The sequence below is a fragment of the Acinonyx jubatus genome, chromosome B2 (assembly GCF_027475565.1).
Source record: "Acinonyx jubatus isolate Ajub_Pintada_27869175 chromosome B2, VMU_Ajub_asm_v1.0, whole genome shotgun sequence".
NCBI classification, from domain to species: domain Eukaryota; kingdom Metazoa; phylum Chordata; class Mammalia; order Carnivora; family Felidae; genus Acinonyx; species Acinonyx jubatus.
Window position 1 is genome coordinate 41,294,457 of NC_069385.1, and position 20,485 is coordinate 41,314,941.

Below are 20,485 nucleotides of genomic sequence, written 5' to 3' on the forward strand. Positions count from 1 at the left end.
TAGTGACCACTTCACCTGACCAACCAATGAGGTGCAAATCTAGCCTTACTTACTAGCACCAAGGAACTCTTTTTAAAACAATTTACCCAATCTTCCTTTTTTTTCCCCCCCATGAAAATCCTAGGTCAACCTCCTGAAATCTGAACACTCTTTGAGATTCTATTTAAATCTGTGTAGCCTGCATTGCAATTCTTTGATCCCAACTACATGCTTTATCTCTGGAACTGATTCCTTGTTTATTGGCTGACATCTTCAACTATAACAGCAATGTAAGTTACTTTGAATTTTGCATCTCATTAACTCTTGGTTTTGAAGCTTCATTTTCAAGTGCTGAGAGGTAACATTTCTGAGACTTCAAGTTCAACATGTCCAAACTAAACTTTTAGCCAATTCCATTTCTTCCTTTTTGCTACCTATCAGTTAATGGTCACAGTTCTTCCAGATTCCTAAGTGTTACCTGACCTTCACACATCTAATTTTTGTAAATTTTCTAAGAGTCTTATTATTAATGACAATGCCTATTTCTATTTTAGGTTATTTCTGTGGCCAAATTGTTCTCCCAGAATATCTTCAGGGACCAATCACTATAAAAAGAACTATAACTTTTTGTACATTCACTGGAGTTGGCCATCATCACTTAATTATCAAGCGCTCCAAATGTCTCCTGAACAGCTCGTAACATTCAACAAAATCAATGCTACCTTTAAGTTTTTATAACCAGTATGTCTTCTTATGCAATTAAAATTTTTGAATGTGAAAGCTTCCTGTAACATCTTAATTGGACAAGAAATTAAAATGCGTGTCAACAGCAAAAAAGTGATACGACACTTATCGTGTTCACGTTATTACAGTGAACTGTTAAGTACCCAAAAGAATAGAAATATCCCAATAAAATTTGTCCCAGGCAGTGGTCTGCAGTAATGCCTGAGAAAGTAAGTGGGGAGGAAAAGACGCAGAAGTGTTAAATACTAGAAATAAGTGGATGAACGGATGAGCATCGAGAAAGAGAAAGCAATCCTCCAGAAGTGAGAAATTCCTCTAATGGACGAGGGCAAAATCATTAACGACCACTTCAGCCTCTACTTAACTCAAATTCAAATAAATATTAAGTAAAGGTGAGATTTTCTCACAACGTTTTCTTAATGTGGTAAATAAACTACAGTCCGGCTGCATCAGCCAGCCAGTTTATGCCCGCAGTGTTAAAAGATTCCGCTCTGCAGAAAACGCCTCAGGTTCCAAGCATGCGCACGCGCACGCGCACGCGCACTCTTAACACGACACCCTCCCCCACCCCAATACAGGCCTCAAAGGAAGTGACGCAAAGCTAAGGGGCGGGGTGGGCTATGCGCCGGAAGTGGCTCGCTGATAGTAAATAAGGCCTGAGAGGGTGGAGAGATACTGTCTCCATTTTGTCGCCCTCCTCTGCTCCTGCGACGTTGCGGAGATGGGGAACGTCTTGGGACTGTGCTCCATGGCGAGCTGGGTAAGGAGGTTTTTAGTGGCCTAAGGGGTGCTAAGCGTACGATGCGGAAGAGAAGGGAACCCGAGCTGGGCTGGATGCGGCCCGTCGGTAACGTGGTACCCCACCCAACAAACAGGGAGTGCCTTCCGTCCCCATTCTCTCCCTATCTCCCGCGGTCATCCAACTCAGCTTTAGGGCCCTGAGTCTTGCAAAGAGCTGACCCGGGTGGCCGAGAAGAGGAGATGGGAAGATAACCCCGATGGGAGAAGCGAAGAGAGCTGGTAGTCTTCCCCCAACACCCCTTCTTTCGTGAAAGCTACTCCCCATTCTCCCAGGCGCTTTTTTGTTTTTGTGTTTGTGTGTCTGCGTAGGCCATCTCAACAAAGGTCTTAGGCCTGTTCCGTGGAGTTCCCCGTCTCTTTTCGTCACATTCCCAGCGACCTCAGACTGCAGCACTGTCATCCCTGGAGGCATGTTGGCCTCTTTGTTCTGTGGGGCCGACTACAATTAAGTGCCGGCTATTTGGGACAGCCTGGCGGTAGTATTGACACGCTGATACTATTTAGTTCTAGCTCTGTGGTTGGATCTTCAACCTTAATGGTAGGAGGAAATTTATCAAGTAATAACATGTATCTCTAAAAGCTGGTCAGTTCAGTGCTGAAAATCCTGTGTCTTTTGACATAAACCATGCTTGGGTAATCTGGAATTTCATGTTTAATTAGGTGTGGGTTCCATTTTAAATAGATAGCATTGTTAGAATGAATCTATTTTTCATTATAGTGGCACAATTTCTTGTTTTGGGTGGTGCAAATAAACTTCAGTTTAAGATAATCATTCCACTACCACCCCCAAATGTAAACAGCATATTAATATTATAGTTAATAAATTATTTATGAATTGGGGCGAGATATTTGCGTTCAAATCATAGTTCTTTAATCTGTGATTTCTAAATTCCACTTCTAACGCTTGTCTGACTTCCCAAATGACTCCCATTATATACATCAGTCAGAATTTTTATTCTTTTACATACCTCGCTTTTTTTCAGAAATCAATGTACTGCTTGAACTGTAAAAGTTAAATTTTAATAAAATAATACATGGAGATTGTTATTTCAACTCAGGCCATTCTCTTGATTATGTCCTACGTATTTCTTCTCATAGTTTGGTATGGAAACCAGGTATTTTTTATCTCAATAAGAAACTCAGAATCCACTTGAGTCTATTGTCTAATACAGAAGAGGTATAATGTAATAAATGTTTTACAAAATAATAAATGTTAAAACATTGCTTTCATGGTGGGGGAGGGGGATGTGTGATTTGTAAAGTCAGATTTATCCATTTATCAAGTTGGCATATTCTTTGTATATAGTAAAGACTTAAAGGGAGGGATTCATACTTCCCATTTTGTTCTCATCTCCAGAACCTTGAACAACCTTTTTTGCCTCAAGGACACTTACGGTTACAGAAGGAAAAAAAAATGTTTTAAGGTTTTTTTAATATTTATGTGTTCTAAATCAGAAAATAACTTTAGTGAGCAATATGGAAATACTATATTCCTATTAATGTTTTTACAACTTAATTGTTCACCTTTATTGACTAGAAAACTGATAAAATTAACACTGCATTGTAGTCACTGTTAATAACAAGGTATATTGAAAAGGTGGTAACAAGGAGGCAATTTTCTTACCTTCCAGTAATTACATCTGTGGCAGATATGCCAGATGGCCAAGGTTGATCTTTAGTGTTCTAGATTATTGTGGCCAGTCTGGGAATTGATTTTGTAGTCTGCAGTTCTGGTCATATTTTCCCCTTTCCTTCCTGGTGCTTCTGTCTCTATTCCTGAATTGTTCAGTTTTAGAGTAATTTGATAGCAATTGAAGGGGACTTTGCCTTGTAATATACAAATGTGTTTTTTTCCCACAGTCTTAACAGTCAATATGCTTATTTACTTAGAGGTTTTGACAAATTTAAAATTTGTTCAAATTTTCAAAACTATTCAAGTCATTAAATTGGAAGTTAAACCACAATTAAATCTTAATGAGTCCTTCAGGCTTAATCAATTTTTGTGAAGTTTTTTTCTGATTTATAAAAGCGCTGTAGAAAATTTCTGAACTATGAAAAAAGCACAAAAAAAATACATGTAATACTGTTATGTAGAGATTGGAGCATTAATTTTTTTATTTTATTTTGAGGTGGGTTTGTTTGTTTGTTTGTTTCTTTTTGCCAAGTGGCCTAGAATTAGATTGATCATAATCCTTGGTTCATGTATGCCTGGTCTTTGATTAGTGACTGTTACGCACTCAGATATCTGAATCTCCCACCTAATCCTGTAACTACATTACCAGCAAAATTTATGCCTACTTCAGTGCTTTTCTCCACCCCAATCTCAACAATGGTGTTAATGACTAGAATTGATTTTTTTGAATTACTGGACCTTATATACAATAGCTATCATTTTTTTGCCCAAGATAATTTAATGTAGTTAAGAAGAAAGAGCCAGTGATTACTGCCTGCCTATTTGTGAGCCTCAGCTAGATTTTTATTTTTTAGTACAATGACTTGTTTTTGCAGAAATGATTCATAGTCACTATGAATAGTCAAGCATAGCAGAGTACAAAGTTAAAATGTCACACACAAAAAAATGCCACCACCAATAACATTCCTTTTCTCTCAATGCATATATACACATGGATGAATGGACAAAAATATTTTTTTTTAGGAATGGTAGCATGCTAAATTAAAGCATTAAATCGAATTTTTCCTGAATTTAACAAAAGAAAAAATAAAAGTAAAGGAGTTGCTGAATGATAAATAAACATTTCTTCATCAGGATAATTTCCTAAAAAGATTCCTCTGAGATGTTTCTATAGCAGTGGTTTTCAACTGGGCATAGTTTTGACCCCAAGATGCATTTGGCAATGTCTGTAGACATTTTTTTTGTGTCCAGTTTTGGGGTAAGAGGTGCATCTAGTGAGTAAAGGCCAGAGAAACTGCTAAACATTTTACACTACACAGGACCCCCCTCCCCACCCCCACAGAGAATTTTTTTGGCCCAAAGTGTCAATAGTGCCAGGCTTGAGAAATTCTACTTTATCCTCTTTGGCTGGCCAGAGTAAAAAATGGAATGAAACCTGAGAGTTTTAACTGCTCTTTAAAAAAGCACGTAATGAATTCTATTTTTACCTCTACCTTCTGCCTTACTTATGGAGGCTACCTGATGTCACCATTTCCTGATCTATTTGAGAATTCTGCTCTACAAATTTTACTGCTTAACATTTTCCTTTGATGGCTTATAATTGGGTGCCTGATTTCAGCTCAGGTCATGATCACAGCTTGTGAGTTCAAGCTCTTCATCGGGCTCTGTGCTGACAGCTCAGAGCTTGGAGCCTGTTTTGGATTCTCTGTCCCTCTCTTGTTCTGCCCCTCCTTCGCTCATGCTCTCTCTCAAAAATAAATAAAACATTAAAAACAAAATTTTTAAAAGCCCTTTATTTTTTGAATTGTATTGTTATTTCTAAAGGGAGCATGGGTAAATTCACCTTTAATCTGCCATCTTTAACCAGAATCTTTTTGTATTATATTTTATGTATGACCATTATGTATTATAACCATAGTTCTCCTAGTTATTTAGTCTTAGAACTAAACAAGTCATTCTTAAAGTGTATTCCCTGGACCCTGTAGCATCAGCACACCTGGGAATTTATTGGAAACACTGACTGGGGCCCAGCATTCTATGTTAATAAGCCGTCCAGGTGATTCTGATGTCTGCTACCTTTTGAGAACCACTGCTCTACACTTAAGTGATTTCAAAGCTCAAATATTTCTTTTTAACTATGGCTTTTCCCAAAATTTTTTTTAATGATATGTCATCTAATTGACTAAATTTTATCATTTGCTAGAGTTTGGAAGAATTCATGGATGCTGAAATCCCTGAATTCTTTCATATGCAAAAATATCCTATTTGAGAGGCATTGTTTACTAGTATAATAGTATACCCATTACACCCATTTCCTTCAGAACTTAATAGTGTTTTTTGTGAATTCTGTTTTATCTTACAACCTCCTGGTATCCACTGCCTCCCAATACATCTCACATGTTCTATTGACTTTTTTCCTTTGCATGGATATTTGAACAGTTTTTACTTGTCTTTGAAATTGGTCAAGTATGTCTGACTTTAAATCTTTTATCACTTTTTTTTCTTCTGGTAAATATGTTCTTTTTTATTATTTATTTAATTTACATCCAAGTTAGTTAGTATATAGTGCAACAAACTTAATGCCCCTTACCCATTTAGCCCATCCCCCTTCCCACAACCCTTCCAGCAACCCTCTGTTCTCTATATTTAAGAGTCTCTTATGTTTTGTCCCCCTCCCTGTGCTTATATTATTTTTGCTTCCCTTCCCTTGTATTCATCTGTTTTGTATTTTAAAGTCCTCACAGGAGTGAAGTCATATTATTTTTGTCTTTCTCTGACTAATTTCACTTAGCATAATACCCTCCAGTTCCATCCACGTAGTTGCAAATGCAAGATTTCTTTTTGATTGCCAAGTAATACTCCATTTTGGGTGTGTATGTGTGGGTGTGTATGTATGTATGTGTATATAGACACATGTGTATACACATACATACATACATACACACATCTTTATCCATTCATCTGTCAATGGACATTTGGTCTCTTTCCATACTTTGGCTATTGTTGATAGTGCTGCTATAAATATTGGGGTGCATGAGCCCCTTCGAAACAGCTCTCCTGTATCCTTTGGATGAATACCTAGTAGTGCAATTTTGGGGTCGTAGGGTGGTTCTATTTTTAATTTTTTGAGGAATCTCCATACTGTTTTCTAGAGTGGCTGCACCAGTTTGCATTCCCACCAGCAGTGCAAAAGAGGTCCTCTTCGCAATGTCACCAATATCTGTTGTTGCCTGAGTTGTTAATGTTAGCCATTGTGACAGGTGTGAAAATACCTACTCATTTCTTTTGGGGAAGTTATTCTCATATTCTGTCCTTGAATGTCTTATTTAGAGGATTCTGTATTTTACAGACACTAGTTACCTTCATGTTATATTGGTTTTGTTTTCCTTCTACATTATTTTTTTTCTGTCATTTTTTTAGTTGATACAATTTACATGAAATTCACACTTTGTAATATACAGGTCTGTGATTTTTGAGAAGTCCTATACTTATGTAACAACTACAGAACAGTTACTACCTTAAAAAATTCTGTCATCCCCATTCTTGGAAACCCGTTTTGTTTTGTGTTTTGTTTTGTTTTGTTTTGTTTTGTTTTGTTTGTCTCCAGAGTTCTTTCCAGAAAGGCATATGAATAGGATATACAGCAAGCATAAGGTGTTTTGAGTCTGGCTTTTTTTTACTGAGTATAATTCATTTGAGACTTATTCATGGTGGTGTATTATTGGTTCCTTTTTAATTTTGCATACCATTCCATTGCTTGGATGTACCACAACTTAACCTGTCCATGTACCAGTTGAAGGGCATTTCCAGATTTTGGTGATAAAGTAGCTGTAAGCATTTTCATAAAGGTACGATTAAGGTTTTTTGTGTGACTCTTAAGTTCTTTTTGCTTAGGTAAAATATCTAGCAATGGAATTGCTGAACAACATGGTAAGCATACATTTGACTTAATAAGAAACCACCAAACTGGTTTCTAAGATAACTCTACCAATTTTCATTCCCATTAACAAAAAGTTGTCAGTACTTGGTATTATGAGTTTTTTTATTTTGGCCATTGTAATGTGTGTGTAGTGGTATCTCATTATGGTTTTAGTTTGTATTTCCTTAGGGGATCTATAGTTTACATCATGGTTTACTCTTGGTGTTGGACATTCTGTGAGTTTGGGCAAATGTATAATGACACGTATTTACCATTAATATAGCATGTAGAGTATTTTTATTGCCCTAAAAATCCTTCGTGTTTTGCCTATTCATCCCTCCACCCACTCCAACCACTGTTCTTACTGTCTCCATAGTTTTCCTTTTCCAGAGTATTGTACAGTTGAAATCATACAAAATGTAGTCTTTTTACGTTGTTTTCTTTCACTTAGTAATACCTATTTAAGTTTTCTCCTTGTCTTTTTATGGCTTAACTCCTTTTCAGCACTGAATAATATGCCATTATTTAGATGTACCACAGTACCTACTGAAGGACATACTGGTTGATTCCAAGTTTGGGCAGTTATGAATAAAGTTACTATAAACATTCATGTGCAGGTTTTTGTGTGGACATGAGTTTTTCTTGGTATTTAACTGGATTGTATGGTAAGCATATGTTTCGTTTTATAATCTGTCAAACTGTCTCCAAAGTGGTTGTACCATTTTGCATTCCTACCAGCAATGTATGAGAGTAACTATTGATCCATATCCTCATCAGCATTTGGTGTTATCTGTGTTCTGGATTTGGCCTTCCTAATAGATAGGTAGTAGTATCTTGTTTTAATATGCATGTGAAATGTGATGTGGAACACCTTTGCATATGCTGATTTTCCATTTGTATTATCTGATTTGGTGAGGTGTCTGTTGACCCATTTGTTTTCTTATTGTTGCGTTTTAAGAGTTCTTTGTATGTTTTGGATAATACTCCTTTAAGATCAGGTATGTCTTTTGCAAAGTTTCACACAGTTGGCCTGGTTTTTCATTCTCTTGACACTGACTTTTGCAGAGCAGAATTAAAAAAAAAATTTTTTTTTAATGTTTTATTTTTGAGAGTAAGCACGAGCGGGCTTGGGGCAGAGAGAGAGGGAGACAGGATCCAAAATGAGCTCAGTGCTGACAGCAGAGAGCCCGATGGCTGGACTTGAACTCAAGAACCTTGAAATCATGATCTGAGCTGAAGTCGGATACTTCACTGACTGCTGAGCCAGCCAGGCGTACCTACTGAGCAGAATTGTTTGAATTTTAATGAAGACCAGCTTAACAGTTTTGTTTTTTTTTTCTGTGGATCATGCCTTTGATGTTATCTGAAAAAGTCATCACCACACCCAACGGTCATTTGGATTTTTTCCTATATTATAGGAGTTTTATAGTTTTATGGTTTGTATTTAGATTTAAGACCCATTTTGAGTTAATTTTGGGGAATGATGTGAGATGTGTGTCTAGACTGATAGATTGATTTTTTTTTTTTTTGCATGTGGATGCCCAGTTGTTACAGCACAGTTTGTTGAAAAGATGATTTTGCTTCATTGAATAGCCTTTGCACCTTTGTCAAAGATTAGTTGATTTTATTTATATGAGGCTATTTATGTGCTTGCTAGTCTGTACCTTTGTCCCTTTTTTTGACAATACTATACTGGCTTGATTACTATTGTCACTTTATATAATAAGTTTGAAGTTTGGTAGTTTCAGTCCTTCACCTTTGTTCTTCTTCAGTGTTTTGTTGGGTAGTCTGGGTCTTGTGTTTCTATGAACTTAGAATCAGTTTGTCAGTATCTACATGATAACTTGCTGGGTGTTTGATTGGAATTGCATTGAATCTATAGATCAAGTTTGAGGAATTGATATCCTGACAATGTTGGGTCTTCCTAATCCATGAACATGGAATGTCTGTTCATTTATTTAGTTCTTTTATTTTGCTTATCAGAATTTTGTGTTTTTTTCCTGTTGATCCTGTATGTAGTGTGTTAGATTTATACCTAAGTATTTTGGCAGTTTTAATTTGGGGGATGCTAATGTAAATGGTAACGTATTTTTAATTTCAAGTTTCACTTTTTCATTGGGGGATATATAGGGAAGTGATTGACTTTAGTATACAAACCTTGTATCCTTCAACCCTGCTATAATTGTTTATTAGTTCTAAGATTTTTGTGGGGGTTTTTTTGGTCAATTCTTTTGAATTTTCTACATAGATGATAATGTCATCTGTGAAGAAAGCTAATTTTATTTCTTCCTTCCCAGTGTGTTTACCTTTTATTTCCTTTTTTTTTTTTTTTTTTTGGTGTTAATTGCATTAGCTAGAACTACCAGTAGTGTTGAAATGGAATGGTAAGAGGAAACATCCTTGGTTTGTACCTGATATTAATGGGAAGGTTTCAATTTTCTTACCATTAAATATAACTATAGGTGTTTTGTTGATTTTATTTATCAAGTTGGGGAGAGTTCCCTGTATTCCTACTTTATTGAGAAATTTTATCATGAATGAGTGTTGGATTTTGTGAAATAGATTTTCTGCATCTGTTGTGACCCATCTTTTTTAGCCAGTTGATGTGATGGATTACATTAATTGATTTTTGAATGTTGAACCATTCTTGCATACCTGGGATAAATCCCACTTGGCTGTTATCATACAATTGTTGGATTTGATACGCGTGTATGTTGTTGAAGATCTGTGTTCATGAGAGATGCTGATATAGTTTTTATTTTTTATAATATCTTTGTCTGGTTTTGTTGTTAGAGTGATGCTGGTCTCATACAATGAGTTAGGCAGTGTTCCTCTGCCTGTCCTCTGAAAGAGATTTCAGAGAACTGGTGTTTTTTTGTTTTGTTTTGTTTTTTTTCTTTTAAGTGTTTGGTAGAGGTCACCAGTGAATCTGGGTCCAGTGCTTTCTGTTTTGGAAGGTTATCAGTTGTTTGTGTTTTTTTTGTTTTTTTGCTTTTTGTTTGTGTTTTTTTTTTGTTTTTTTGTGTTTTTTTTTTTTTTGTTTTTTTGAGAGAGTGAGTGGGGGAGGGGCAGAGAGACAGAGGGAGACAGAGAATACCAACCAGGCTCCACACTGTCAGCACAGAGCCCGATGGGGGCCGGGGGGGGGGGGGCTCAAACTCATGAACTGTGAGATCACGACCCAAGCTGAAACCAAGAGTTGGACATTTAACCGACTGAGCCACACAGGCGCCTCAGAAGTTATTAAATTACTGGTTCAGTTTCTTTAACAGGTATTGAATTATGCAGATTGTCTCTTGTGAATTTTTGCATCTTGTGTCTTTCAAGGAATTGGTTCATTTCATCTAGGTTATCAAATTTGTGGACAGTGTAGCTGTTGACTGCATTCTTTTATCCTTTTGATGAATAGGGGATTTAAAGTGATACCCTCTCCTTCATTTTTGATGTTAGTAATCATGTTCTCTCTTTTTGTTAGTCATCAGCATGTATATACACATGAGGTGAATATGTATGCATACATAATTGAATACAGTGTTCTTAAGATTTTTTAACAAACTCTTATCTGTTAGGTCAATTAAGAATAAGATAAAGAGGGGCGCCTGGGTGGCTCAGTCGGTTGAGCGTCCGACTGACTTCAGCTCAGGTCACGATCTCGTGGTCTGTGAGTTCGAGGCCCACGTCGGGCTCTGGGCTGATGGCTCGGAGCCTGGAGCCTGCTTCCGATTCTGTGTCTCCCTCTCTCTCTGCCCCTCCCCCATTCATGCTCTGTCTCTCTCTGTCTCAAAAATAAATGTAACAAAAAAATTTAAAAAAATAAGATAAAGAGATTTTTATGTTTGATGTTCTTATTTAGACTCTGACTTATATTAATTTCCTTGTCTCTAAAGGACTTCCTTAAACATTTCTTGCAAGGCAGGTCTACAATTTGACAACAAATTCCCTCAATCTTTGAGAAAGTCTTTATTTCTACTTCACCTTTGAAGGATAATTGACAGAGTATAGAACCCTCACTTGGTGGGTTTTTTTTTTCTCAACACTTCAGATATTTCCACTACACTTTTTCTTGTATACATGGTTTCTGAGAAGTGGATATAGTCTTCTCTTTGTTCTTCTATAGATAAGTTGTTTTTTTCTTCAGCTTCTTTCAAGATTTTTTTTCTTTATATTTTCTTTATCTTTTATTTTTTGAGTTTGGAAGTGATGTGTCTAGGTGTAGGTTTTTAATTTTTGGTTTGTGGATTTTGTTTGTTTTGGTTTTTAGTATATGCTTCTGACATTAAGTTGGGAAAATTGTCATTGTTTTTTCAAATATTTCTTCTGTTTATTTTCTTTTTTTTGCTATTCTCAATATATTACCCCTTTTTAATTGTCCTGCAGTCCTTGGTTATTCTGTTTTATTCAATCTCTGTTCTCTTTTCTTTTCAGTTTGAGAGGAGATGTCCTCAAGCTAAGAAATTAAATTTCTCTGTCTTGTCCTAGACTATTAATAAGCTTATCAAAGGCAGTTTTTCTTTCTGTTACATTTTTTTGATCCCTAGCATTTTTTCTTGGTTCTTAGGTTTCTTATCTCTCATCTCTCAGTTTATATTGCACATGTGTTGTTACATGCTGTTTATTCATCATAACCTTTAACATATTCAATCCTAGTTATTCTAAATTCCTAGTTTGGTAATTCCAGCATCCCTACCATGTCTGCTTTTGATGTTTCCTCTGACTCCTTAAATTATGTTTGTTTGTTTGTTTGTTTTTTTACCTTTTGCTGTGCTTTGTAACTTTTTCTTTATAGTGGGACATGCTGTACTGGGTAAAAGGGACTGCTGTAAATAGGCTTTGGTCATGTTGTGGTGAGGTCTTGGGGAAAGAAGAGTGTTCCACAGCCCTATGATTAGGTCATAGCCCTTTAGTGAGCCTGTGTCTGGACTGTGAACTTCTCAAGTGTTTCCTAGGCTTTTTCTTCTTCCTAGGTGGGAGAAGATGGCAAACGAGGGCTGGCATTGAGTGTTTCCCTTCCATGTTATTTTGGCTCTGATAATACGCCCCCCCACCCCACCCCAACAGGTTAGGCTCTGGTTAACCAGTTTCTCCTTAGGGCAGGCATTGTTAAGAACATGTGTTCTGGGTATATTTTAAAATGGTTCCTTTTTCCTTCTGCAGGAAGCATGAGGGAATTTCCACAGTAAGTTTCAGCAGTTCTTCAGTTACAGTTTAGGTTGCCTTACTTGGGCCTTGGTTCCTAAGTTGGTTTCCACTTGTGATTTTCTACTTTGGTAAGTTGTGGCACCCTGTATTTGCCTATCTGTTTCCAATCTTGGGGGCAGTGATTTTCTCACCTGTCTTATGGATCCTGGAAGAGTTCTTGATATTTTACTCTGTTTATCTTTTTACTGGTGAGGAGAAAGTGGTGCTTCCAAGCTTCTTAAATGGGGAAAAAAGATACGAGAGGTCTTCATTTGCTTTTTATATTTTTGATTGAATTGACAAGATGTTAAGAATTTGTAGTCATGAAGTATGTTGCTCTCTTCTTTATAATGTCTTTGGATTTCGTGTCGGTAATTCTGGCCCACTAGAAAAGAGTTGTGAAGTGTTTTGCCTCCAGTTTTCTAGAATAGTTTGTGTAGAATTCATGATTTATTCCTTAAATGCTTAATAGAACTCACTGGTGAAACCATCTATGCATGGGAAAGTTTTTAACTTAAAAATTTAACTTTTTAAAGTAGTTACAGGACCATTGATTGTGTGTGTGTGTATATGCATACATGCATACATATATATATATGTATGTATGTATATATAAATCTTATTGAATGATTTTTGACAATGTGGGTTTTTCAGTTTGTCCACTTTATCTAAGGTACTGAATACAATTGCTCATACTGTTCCCCTATAATTTTTTTAATGCTCCTAGGATCTGTATTTGTATCTTCACACATTTCCACTATTCATGATTTTTGTGTGATTACTTTTGCTCTTTTGTATCTTCATCAGTCCATTTCTCAGTCATAACAGTCTTATAAAATTGATTTTAGATTTTAGATTTCACTGATTTTCTTGTTCTGCTTTTTACTTCCCTGATTTCTGTCTTTATTAGTTTCTTTTTTTATTTTGGGTTTGTTTATTTGATTGTTTTAGGTAGAAGCTCAGATCACTGATTTGAAATCTTTATTTTTGTCTAATGTCATTTAGTACTGTAAATTTCCTTTGAACGTTGCTTTAGAGCATTCCATGAATGTATTGTGTTATTTTCATTTTATTTAATTTCCTTTTGATATCTTTTGTCTGTGAATTATTTAGAAGTGTGTTATTTAGGGGCCACCTGGGAGGCTCAGTTGTTTAAGTGTCTGATTTCGGCTCAGGTCATGATCTCATGGTTCATGGGTTCAAGCCCCGAGTCGGGTTCTCTGCTGACAGCTTGGAGGTCAGAGCCTGGAGCCTGCTTTGGATTGTATGTGTCTCCCTCTCGCTTTTCCCCTCCTCTCATCTCAGAAATAAACATTTAAAAGAAATTTTTAAAAAACATGTCATTTAGTTTCCAGATATTTTTTGTTACTGACTTCTAACTTAGTTACACTGTGGGCCTAGAATACATGTTTGTTGTATGATTTGAAACATTCTATGTTTATTGCAATTTGAGATTTGTTTTATGGCCAAGGATATGGTCTGTTTTGGTTGTGTTCTGTGTACTCTGGAAAACAATTTGTGCTGTGTCCTGGTTAGATTGAGTATTCCCTAAATGTCATTTAGGCACAGTTAATTGATAATCTTGTACAAGTTTTTATATCCTTATTGATTTTTGTTCTGCTAAATGAGAGAACATAAATGTGAATTTATTCTTTTCAGTTTTATTATTTTTCCATTCATGTATTTTGAAGTTCTCTTACTAAGTGTAGAACAATAGGATTGTAGGTTTACTCTGTGAACATCCCATTACCATTATGAAGTGTCCCTCCTTAACCCTGGTAAGATTCTTTGCTCTGAAATCTGTTGTGTCTGGTACTACTATGGCATGGTATTTATTTATTTTCTTTCATAAATAACCTGTTTGCATTTTTATATTTAAGTAGGTTTCTTGTAGAAGAGCTAGAGTTGGATCACAGTATTTATCCAGTGTGATAGTCTTTGCCTTTTTAAGTAGGAGTGTTTTTGCCACTTACATTTAGTGTGATTGTGGATTATGTTTGGGCTTAAATAAACCATCTTTCTATTTTGTTTGTCTTGTCTACTATCCCTTTTCTGTAATTTTTTTTGCCATATTTTGTACTTACTAGCCATCACTTTTAGTATTGTTTTTTTTCCATTGGCTTACTAGCCCTACTTCTTTGTCTTGGTTTTTTAGAGGTTACTTTAGGGTTTATAGTGTTTATTTTCAACTTACTACAATCTTCCTTTATTTCCAATTTAAGAACCTTATAGTGGTATAGTTCAATGTCTCCTCTTGCATACTGCTTGTAATCCTCATACATTTGACTTCCACCTTTGTTATATACCCCACAATACATTGCTAATATTTCTGTTTTAAAAGGATAATTATGCTTTAAAGTAATTTTTTTTATATAAGAAAGATACATTTGCCATTTTCATTGTTCTTCATTCCTTTTGTTGTATAGATTTTTTTTTTTGGTATCTATATAGATAAGCTGTCTAGTATAATTTTCCTTCTGCTTGAAGGAGTTCCTTCAACATTTCTAGTAGTTTAGGTCTGCTAATTTTGGATTCTTTTGTCTTTGTCTGAAAGTGGTTTTATTTTACATTAATTTTTGAAAGAGACTTTTAGGGAGTATAAAATTTTATCACTCAGGGTTTTTTAAAGTACTTTTGCAGAATTCTTTTTACTAGAATTGAGATCTTTGTTTCTATATAATATGGCTTAATTTTTCTGCCTGCTTTTTTTTCTTTAATTTTTTTTTTTAATGTTTATTTATTTTTGAGACCGAGAGAGACAAAGCATGAGCAGGGGAGGGGCAGAGAGAGAGGGAGACACAGAATCTGAAATGGGCTCCAGGCTCTGAGCTGTCAGCACAAAGCCCAACGCGGGGCTCGAACTCACAGACCGTGAAATCATGACCTGAGCCGAAGTCGGACGCTTAACCGACTGAGCCACCCAGGCGCCCCTCTGCCTGCTTTTTAAAGATTTTTTTGTATGGTTTGAACAGTTTGATTATGATATGAGTTAGTGTGATTTCCATCGTGTTTATTTTCCTATAATTTTTTTTTATTTGAGAGAGAGCACATGTGAGTGGGGAGGGGCAGAAAGAGAGGGAGAAAATTCCAAGCAGGCTCCACGCTGTCCGCACACAGCCCCATGTGGGGCTTGATCCCACAGACCATGAAGTCACGACATGAGCCGAATAAAGAACCACCCAAAGCACCCCTATTTTTCTAGAATTTCATTAAGCTTCTTGGATCTGTGCATTTATAATCTTGATTCAATTTGGGAGCATTTTGACAATTATTTCAGAAGTTTCACTTCTCCTTCAAAAACTCTAATTTCACTTACATTAGACTGCCTGAAGCTATCTTACAATGCTCTGTTCATTTTTATCTTAGTGTTTTTGTCTCATTTATTCTGTGTCTTCAGATTTGTTCATCTTTTTTGCTGTGTCTTAGTATTTTTTGGTTTGGTTACTTTATTTTTCATTTCTACAAGTTTGGTATAGATCTTTTCAATTATCTTTCATGTCTCTTCTTAACATGCTGATGTTTTTTTCACTCTTGAGCATATGAAATATAATTAAAATAATATCTTTATGCTGTTATTTATAATTCAGCCATCTTTGTTATTTCCAGGTTGATTTTGATTGTTTTTTCTCATTAAAGACTGTATTTTCCTGCTTTCTTGCATAGCTATCAACTTTTTATTAGATGTCAGACATTGTAAATTTTACCTTGATGGAGGTGGACATACTCGTATTCTAAAACGAAAATATTTTTGGGTTTTGTTCTTGGACGTAGTTGAGTTACTTGAAAATTTTTCTTAATGTTTTCTTTACACTTTGTTAAGTGAGACTGGAGCAGCTTTTAGTCTTATGGCTGATTTTTTTGTTTTGTTTTGTTTTGTTTTCTCCCTTCTAAGTAAAAGCCTGTATAACTTAGTGTCTTCTGCATTACAAGGTTTTCCACTGTGGCTAGTGGGAATACCAACTCTTCTCCTTTAGTAATTTATTCAAATGAATGCACTGATCAGTACTCTACTACAGATTCAAGTTGAAGCCTCTACAGATTTCAGGAACTCACTCTGTAGCTTTCTTCTCTTCATGATTCTGCTCTATAAACTCAATTTCAACTCTGTTCCTGCTCCCAACTCAGTCTTCTCAGTTCAGGTGGACTGCTAGCCTCTGCTTGGATTCCCCTCCCTTCACTAGAAGCTCTCCCAGGCAGAAAGATAGGTTAATCATGGAGCTCACATTGTTTCCTGTCAGGAATTACTGTCCCGCATTGCCTGTTGTTCATTGTCTGAAAACCATTGTTTTAATTTTTTCCATTAAGGCAGTAGGGTAAAGTCTAGTCACTGTTGACTCCATTTTTATCTAAGTTTATAGTAGTTAACTCAAGCTTTTTTCTGTTAGTAATTTAATTTTCAGGTGTGTCTGTTTTGTTCCTTGACAGTTAATTATTCTTTAAGTTTTATTTTCTCTTATTTCTTTGCTTAACTCTGCAAGCTCCTTTTTATCTTATTTTGTTCTTTTCCCGTTTCATTTTTGAGTTCTTTTCATTTGCTTTTTATTCTTTTATTGTTCAGGTGAAGCACTTGTACAGAATTTCTTTTTCTTACTGAGTTTTGTTTCAGATTGAATTCTTAAAATGTCTTCTCACCACCACCCCTTTTTTCCCTTCCCCCTGAGGGATGTGCTTATTTATTTATTTTTATTTTTTGTTAGAGTATGTTTGCATAGTTAACGATTTTTACTTGTCTTACTTAAGCTTACTATAAATGGCTTTGTTCCTACCTTATACTGGTTGCTCTAGTGTGTCTTGATTTCTACCATACTCCCTTCCCATGGTTTCTGAGACTTTTCTCCTAGAGCTGTGGCTGTCAGTCCGGAATATCATAGTCTGTCCCAACTTCCTGAAGTCTGACAGTATGGTGGAGCTAGCCTAGGTTATGGTGAGTGAGTTCTTATGAGCATACTTACACTTTCCTCTTCTGAAATACTGGTAAATACCATTACCAATGTTCCTCTGGGGTATACAACTAGTTTAGGTGGAGTTCCACTGGAGAAAGTTAGCCTGAGTTTTCATTGTTTTCACTATCACCACTTCCTTTCCAGAAGAGGGAAAAGATAAGGACGCCAGTTCACTTCTTTTTCTCTTCTGGGGTATTTGAGAGGTCTCAGGATTTTGTGAATTCACCAATATATCTGTGGGCTAAAAGATGGGAGCCAGAGATGGGCATGTAATCATGAATATTTTGTTTTTGTTAAATTCTTTTCTGCTGATTTTTTCCCCTTGTTTTTTTAACTCATTTATTTTGATTGATTTGGAGGTCAAACACTTAAAAATTTTTTTAAAGTTTGTTTATTTATTTATTTATTTTGAGAGTGAGAGAGAGCCTGTAAACAGGGGAGGGGCAGGAAGGAGGGAGAGAGTTGAGAACCGAAGCAGGCCCTGCACTGACCGCATGGAGCCCAGTGCGGTGCTCTAACTCACTAACTGAGATCATGATCTGAGCCAAAATCAAGAGTTGGACACTTAACCAACTGAGCCATCCAGGCTCCCAAGGTCAAGCACTTTTATGTTTTGACTTGTGTCTAACTTTACACAGAAACGACTGAGTTTTATAGTTCATGGATAATTATATGTGACCCAAATCCTTTTGTTCTTTGGTAATCACTTTAACTTCAGTCTTTTTCTCTTTTGAGGAGATGGAACATAAATTTTCACCGTATCATTGTAAACTGTACTGATTTTTAATATTCTTTTTCCCAGATACCGTGTTTATGTGGCAGTGCCCCTTGTTTGCTGTGTCGATGCTGTCCTAGTGGAAACAACTCTACTGTAACTAGATTGATCTATGCACTTTTCTTGCTTGTTGGAGTGTGTGTAGCTTGTGTAATGTTGATACCAGGAATGGAAGAACAACTGAACAAGGTTAGTTTTTTTGTTTGTTTAAGTGATTAACTGAACCTATAGTATGTGTATGTGTAAACTGATTTTCATGTTCAAAACAGAATAATGTACAAAGTAAGATAATGTGTAATTCCCAATTTTAGCAATCTTCATAGTCTTTTAGGAAAGACAGACAATACAAGACAGATTAAGGTCTGTGATGGTGGTATAGAAAATGTGCTGTGGTAATAAGGAGAAATAAGTAATTATAACCAGTTAAATGTCAGAACTCAGTGGGTGTCATGGAAAAAGGGACATTCTAAGAATGAGTAGAACTTCTCTATGCAGAGACTGAAAAATAGGAAGCAGAATGGGGATAAAGAGCTTGTCGCGCAGAATATGTATGCTTTAGGCAGATTGATAATTCGAAGTTAGGCAGTTAAATGTGGAGGCTTTTTTAATGGTATAATCAAGAACTATATAGAGAGCCAGTGATAGTTTTTCTGAATACAGAATTAACTGAATTGGGATTTAAATACTGGCAGGGGTAGAATCATACATAATATTCAGGTTCTGATTCTGGACAACTAGGAGGAAACTGTTATTGTTAATCTAGGAAAAAAAATAAAAAGTGTACTTAAAAAAATTTTTTTTCAGGAACTCAGGTTGTGAAAGGAGATGAGGAAAATACAATTATTTAATTTGTAAAACACTGACTTGTTACTGTACTACATACGTGAGTGAGAGTGTGTGTTTGTGTATCCCATGGGAAGTAGAAAACATTGTGTGTAACAAAAAAGAAATAGCTAGAGGTGTTTTGGGAATAGAGATGAAAGTTAAAACCATCGTAGCATATGCTGAAGACCATTCAAAGGGAGCAGACTAACTTTGACAAAAGCTCTTAGTGAAAGGGGTTGGTTAGCGAAAAGGGAACCTCAGAAGGAACAATGAAAAAAGGTGAACCAAGTGTACGCCCTGTTGTATAGGCCTGAGGAGGAAGGTATTTGACACCCAGTCCATGATTAGTGTCTTGAAAAAGCAATTTCTTCAGAGTGCTGGGATCAGAGTAGTGAGAGGAGAATTGTAAAGCCATGAGGAAATGTGTCTAATAGCTATAAACTGCTGATTCGAGGAGTTTTCTAATAAAGGTGGCAGTCTCAGAGGTCAGCTGAGTTAAGGAAAGGATTTTTAGGATGAGAATTATTCATGTGTATTTTGAGATGAGTCAGCGATAAGCGATCTAATCTGTATGAGAGAGAGATAAGGTGATCCAGAGAAGGTTTAGAGGTTAGCTTTCCACCAAGACAAGATGAGTGACCATGCAGAATTTGAGGTTGAGAGAGAGTATGGCAGATGACCTCCATTTTAAAGCATAGTGTCTACTTGAGGTTGGCATTTGGGTAAGGAAAGATGGTGAAAGTTTGGGAAATGAAATTATTATGATTATGAAAGTAACTAGCATTGTACATGGTAGATGTGGATGACCAGTTAATGTTACTCAAGTCCTGGGTATAAGCAAAAGACATATCTGTATGATTTTGTCATAGATCCAGTTGACTGTGGTTATAAATAGTTTAGTTGGTGGATGTTAATACTTAATACCAGATATTTTTCCTTCTCTGCTTTATGAAGGTCATCAAAGATTTGCATTTTCTGGAATGCTTTGTGATATGTAGGGCCATGTCTCTAGTACTGATCAGTGAGTGGTGAGTAGAAGGAATACACCTTGGCCTCTACTTACTGATTTCTTTTTTTTTTTTTTTTTTTCCTTGTCAACATGTACCTCATTTGAAATGGTGGCTTCTTCAACAGCCTGGGCTCCTGAAGTGACTACCATGACCATTTATGTACATAAGCAAGAACTATAACTTTGCTGTTTTAAGCCAGTGATATTTGGGGGTTGTTACTGAACCTTCTTAACCTAATATAGGTGGTTGAATTCATTTAATTATGGGAATTTGCCAGGTGGTGTCCTGTATAAGGGAATGGGATAATTAGCCTGGTTGAGTACATGTTGCAAGTGACTGTTGGTAAGTATATATTGCCATAAGGCTCAAACTGGGTTAGCAAGGTGAGATTTAAGTGGCACCAAGAAAGGGCTTACAGATTGTGTAGAGACTAGCAAAAGGAAGTAGTGCTTCCATTAGCTTAAATATTTTTAACTTCTTGGTTTTAAAGACACAAATTAACAGTTATATTTTGGCATATTGGTTTGCTTTAACATTTTCTAGAGGGAATAATTCATTCTCATACATATGAATAGTGCGTGTAGTTCTGAGAACTCCCATTTATTTCACTTAAGATTTTTTTTGCATTCTGATTCCAGTGTGACTTTGAAATGGCCATTAGTCTTTCACAATTCTAAG

The 20,485-nt window shown here is 36.1% G+C and overlaps 1 protein-coding gene across 1 annotated transcript in view; it reads left to right on the top strand.

The window, feature by feature from the left end:
• Positions 1-1,323: 1,323 nt before the first annotated feature.
• The window catches only part of SERINC1 (serine incorporator 1), a 35,848-nt gene continuing 16,686 nt past the window's right edge, over positions 1,324-20,485 (top strand). The window contains exons 1-2 of the mRNA XM_015068270.3: positions 1,324-1,483; positions 18,000-18,161. Of these exons, the coding sequence (XP_014923756.1) occupies positions 1,445-1,483; positions 18,000-18,161 (201 nt within the window). The 5' untranslated portion in view covers positions 1,324-1,444. The remainder of the gene's footprint in view (positions 1,484-17,999; positions 18,162-20,485) is intronic.